The 4,575-nt window shown below is 37.0% G+C and overlaps 1 protein-coding gene across 1 annotated transcript; it reads left to right on the top strand.

Moving 5' to 3' along the window:
* On the top strand, positions 1 to 948 carry LOC138163622 (olfactory receptor 5M10-like). Its single transcript, XM_069091062.1, has one exon. It carries the CDS (start codon positions 1 to 3, stop codon positions 946 to 948), a length of 948 nt encoding a protein of 315 aa, XP_068947163.1.
* Positions 949 to 4,575: the final 3,627 nt, after the last annotated feature.

Below are 4,575 nucleotides of genomic sequence, written 5' to 3'. Positions count from 1 at the left end.
ATGTCTCCTGCAAACCACACTGAGGTAACTGAATTCATTCTCCTGGGACTAACTGAGGATCCAGAACTGCAGAGGATCCTTTTCATGGTCTTCCTAGTGATCTACATCATCACTCTGGTGGGCAATCTGGGCATGATCATGCTGATCCATAACAGTCCTCGACTCCACACTCCCATGTACTTTTTCCTCAGTCATCTCTCCTTTGTCGATTTGTGCTACTCCTCCAACATCACCCCTCAGATGCTAGTCCATTTCCTCTCAGACAGGAAGGCCATCTCCTATGCAGGATGTTTCACCCAGTGTCTTTCCTTTATTGCCCTCGTGATCACTGAGTTTTACATCCTTGCCTCAATGGCTATTGACCGCTATGTGGCCATCAGCAGCCCTCTGCATTACAGCACAAAAATGAACCAGAATATCTGCCTCTGCCTGGTCATTGTTCCCTATGTCTACGGCTTCCTGAATGGCCTTTCCCAGTCCTTACTGACCTTCCACTTATCCTTCTGTGGACCCAATGAAATTAACCACTTTTATTGTGCTGACCCTCCTCTCCTGTTACTGGCCTGCTCTGATGTCTATGTCAAAAAAATGGCCATGTTCATTGTGGCTGGCTTTACTCTTTTAAGCTCTCTCTTTACAATTCTCTGTTCTTATGTTTTCATCTTTGCTGCCATTTTGAGAATCCAATCTACTGAAGGCAGACATAAGGCCTTCTCTACCTGTGGGTCCCACCTGACCTCTGTAATCCTGTTTTATGGGACCCTCTTCTGCATGTACTTAAGACCCCCTTCTGAGCAATCTGTGGAGGAATCCAAAATAATTGCTGTCTTTTACACTTTTGTGAGTCCCATGCTAAATCCCTTGATTTACAGCCTCAGAAACAAGGATGTTATTGAGGCTATGAAGAAAGTATTCCAGAGAATACCATTCATGAAAATGCCAGGATGAATTTCCTAGGAAATTATCCTAAGCCTCTTATTTTAAAAATAAGGAAACTGATTCAGTGAGATGCCTTCCCCTAAGAGAAGGAAAGAAACAAGCATTCATTAACCTCTTATCATGAGCCAGTCATTGGTCTTTAAAAAATAATATCTCATTTGATTCTCACAGACTCATGAAGCAGTGCTATTATTATGCTCATTATATACCTGGGTCATCTGAGGCAGAAAGAAGATAACTGACTTGCCCAGGGTCACACAGCTAGTAAATATCTGAGATGGAATGTCCATTGTGTCCCTTAGCTGTTTCAAAAGAAATAACATAGTACAATTCAAAACCAATTTCCCAAATCCAATACAACACATATAAATAATATATTTAAAGGTGCTATTTCCTTTACATCATGATTCAAACTCTATTTATATACCTAACAAAAGGAGTAATAATCAGAAGCTCATGAGTCCAGGGACTAAAAGTATCTGAAACACACATCCTCAAAAAAATATTTTTCATCACTTCTATTGTTAACAATTATAACTTTCTACTCATCAAGACAGAGCCGATCTCTTCACATGTAACAGAAAAGTTCCAAAAAGTGTATTACTTTGGAAAATTTTTAGAGCTCTCTGTCTATGGGGCTGCACCCACTGATATCCATGGTCTTCAATTTTAGCTTTGTCAAAATTTCATCCATTTAACTAACCACAATTTTTGATGTGGCCAATGTGGAAATTGATATTACTTGATAATGCACATTTGTTACAAGTGATTTGGTTGTCTTATCTTTCTTTTTTCCCAATGGGTGGGAGAAATAATAATAAATGTTTTGTGTTTGAAAAATGATAAAAAAAAATAAAAAGAGGCTGGCAATTTGCTTGAACCTTTTTTTCATTTATAACCTTACATTCATGAAGTACATATTTGATAGATTTGTTAATTTAATGAAATTATTTCAGAATTTTAAAAACAAAAATAGTTGAAACTTTTACTTTTATAAAATACTACAATACTATTTTTATATTTGATTTTCCATGGTTTCGTGTAAAGAGTATTTTAGTAAAAGTAACTATGAGTGTTTAGGGAAGAGAAAAATTCGGTGACGAGGAGTTGGAGAGGAGAGACATGATCACTGTCTTTAAATATCGGAATTGTTTGCTTGTAATCTCGGGCTTAGATATCATCTGTTTGGTATTAGGGGACAGAAGTAGGAGCAACAGATAAAGAGGGAAATTTAAGCTTCTTGCCAGGTCTGGGGGAGCCCAATAACAATTGGAGCTGTCCCAAAATGGAAAGAACTGCCTTAGGAGATAGTAGGTACACATACTTGGAGCTCTTCAAGAGAAGACTGATTGGCCATTTACTGGTCACATTGTACAGATCCTTCTTTGGCTATGGGTTGGACTAATAATCATAATGGCTAGTATTAATATAGAGCTTTAAAGTTTACAGTGACCTATGTATATATAATTTCATTTAATTATCACCAATAACCTTAGGAAGTAGGTGATATTATTATCCCTGTTTTACAGACCAGCAAATTAAGGCTGAGAAGTCAAGTGGTTTCATTAAGGTCATATAGCTGGTAAAAATTTGAAAAAAGGTGCCAACTCAGGTCTTTCTGATTCCAAGTTCAGTGCTCTCTCTGGCTGCCACCCTAAAGACCCAGAGAACCCTGATGCTAAGTCTGGTAATTCTAGTAGTCTGAGTGTGGGCATTTCATCCAAGGAAGAACAATTACTCAAAAAAGTCTTATTTTTTTGCATATTGTATTAAAATTCCTCCTAATCTCCTTCTCATACTAAAACTTTAGAGAAGAAACCCAATCTTATCACAAGTAAGCATAGTCAAGAAAAAACAAATATGCAAGGTGATCAGGTAAAAAAATGTATGCCTCTGGACGTTGTATACATCACCTCTTAATAAGGAGGTAGGTAACATTCTTCTTCACAGATCTCCTGAATATGTGTTTGTTCTATCAGTATTTCAAAGTTTTTTGTTTTATGATGTTGTCCTTGTTCTGCTAACTTAACTGCATCGATTCAAACTATCTGGCATTCTCTGAAATCATCTCTTTGGATATTTCTTACATTTACATTTTGTTTATGTACATACTAAATATGTCTATACCAAACAACACATACACATGTATATAAATCTTTGTCTATATCAAATAAGAGAGAGGCTCAAATGACATCCTATCTCCCCACCCCATCCATTATGTTTGTGTCCTTTTCTTGCATACTCTAATTAGGACAAATAACAAGTTCCATGTCCTTTTTCATTTATATCCCAATGATTCTCCTTACCATTCTTTCTCTTTCCCTTGTGCAAACTCTCATGAGAGAACCAATGCACTACCAGAACCACTATTTTTCTTATTTACCCCTTTGATGTCATTTGTAGACATTATTCCAAAGAGGCATTTGTTTTTTTCTTCCCTTTTTGGATGTTAGCTATAAATCATCATTCAGCACCATTCATTATCTAATTGGCCCAAGAAATACACTTTTCTAGCTTTCTTTGGACCATGAGTTTTAAAGCACCTACTCAGCACTGGTCTTTTCAAGAAGCGTTTGAAAGTTTGCTATTGCAGTGAATGCCCATTTTCTCCTCAAAGATGTACACTCAGCTTTGTAGTGTTAAGTTATTCTTGGTCATAACTCCATAACTTTTGTCTCCTGAAATATTATATTACAAGATTTCTCACTTCTAATAAAAAGTGCAAGGTTTCATCCTGTCTTGATTATAGATCCTTGGTGACTTAATAGCAGCTTTCTGCATGTTTGCAGTATCCTCATCCTGAATCATCTCCAGTCATCCTGATGAATATCTGGTCACTGGATCCAGATGGCTCTGGAGAAGAAAGCAAGGCTGATCTTGCACAGCTCTCCCACACTCAAATCCAAGTCAACTGCAAGTCATGTCCTCATTTTCCTGATGCCATTGTCCTCTTCAAAAATGAAGTACAGTGTAAATTAGGTCATGCAGTGAATAGAGCACTGGTTCTGGAGTCAAGAGGACTTGAGTTCAAACCAGCCTCAGACATTGACACACTTACTAGATGTGTGACCTTGGGCAAGTCACTTAACCCCAATTGCCTTGCTTTCCCCCCCCAAAAAAAAATAGAAAATGAAGGACAAACACTACCACAAAAACAACAGTATCCTCTCTTTGACGTGGAAAATAATTATGATGATAATCACAGCAATAATAACAACTAGCATTTATATGCCACTTATTGTATTCCAGTTACTGTGCTAAAGGCTTTACAAATATTATCTCATTCAATTCTTACAACTCTCAGAGGTTGGTTCTATTAATATCCCCCTTTTGCTGTTAAGGAAACTGAGGAAGACTGAGGCAGATAGGTTAAGTGACTTGCCCGAGGTCACACAGTTAGTAAATGTCAATGGGTGAATCTGAACTTAGGTCTTCTTAACTGCAGGACAAATTTTCTATCCACTTTTCCAATTAACTCTGGATTTTAGTTATGCCTTTTCCATTTGGCGTTGTTTTTCTAGAGATAAATAGTGTGTATCAATCTAAGGTCTATCTATCTATCTCTGTCTATCTCTCTATTTCTCTATCATCTATCTATATGTATGTATGTATGTATGTATGTATGTATCTATCTAT

Source organism: Petaurus breviceps, unplaced genomic scaffold (assembly GCF_028583685.1).
Source record: "Petaurus breviceps papuanus isolate PSGF00001 unplaced genomic scaffold, PetGlider_PUasm1.0 188, whole genome shotgun sequence".
In the NCBI taxonomy this organism is placed as follows: Eukaryota; Metazoa; Chordata; class Mammalia; order Diprotodontia; family Petauridae; genus Petaurus; species Petaurus breviceps.
Note: the sequence above shows the minus strand (reverse complement) of the source record. Positions and strands in the feature narration are given on the sequence as shown.

Excerpts from the sequence above, each read along its gene's own strand:
- LOC138163622 (XM_069091062.1), top strand. The coding sequence starts at position 1 with ATGTCTCCTGCAAACCACACTGAGGTAACTGAATTCATTCTCCTGGGA.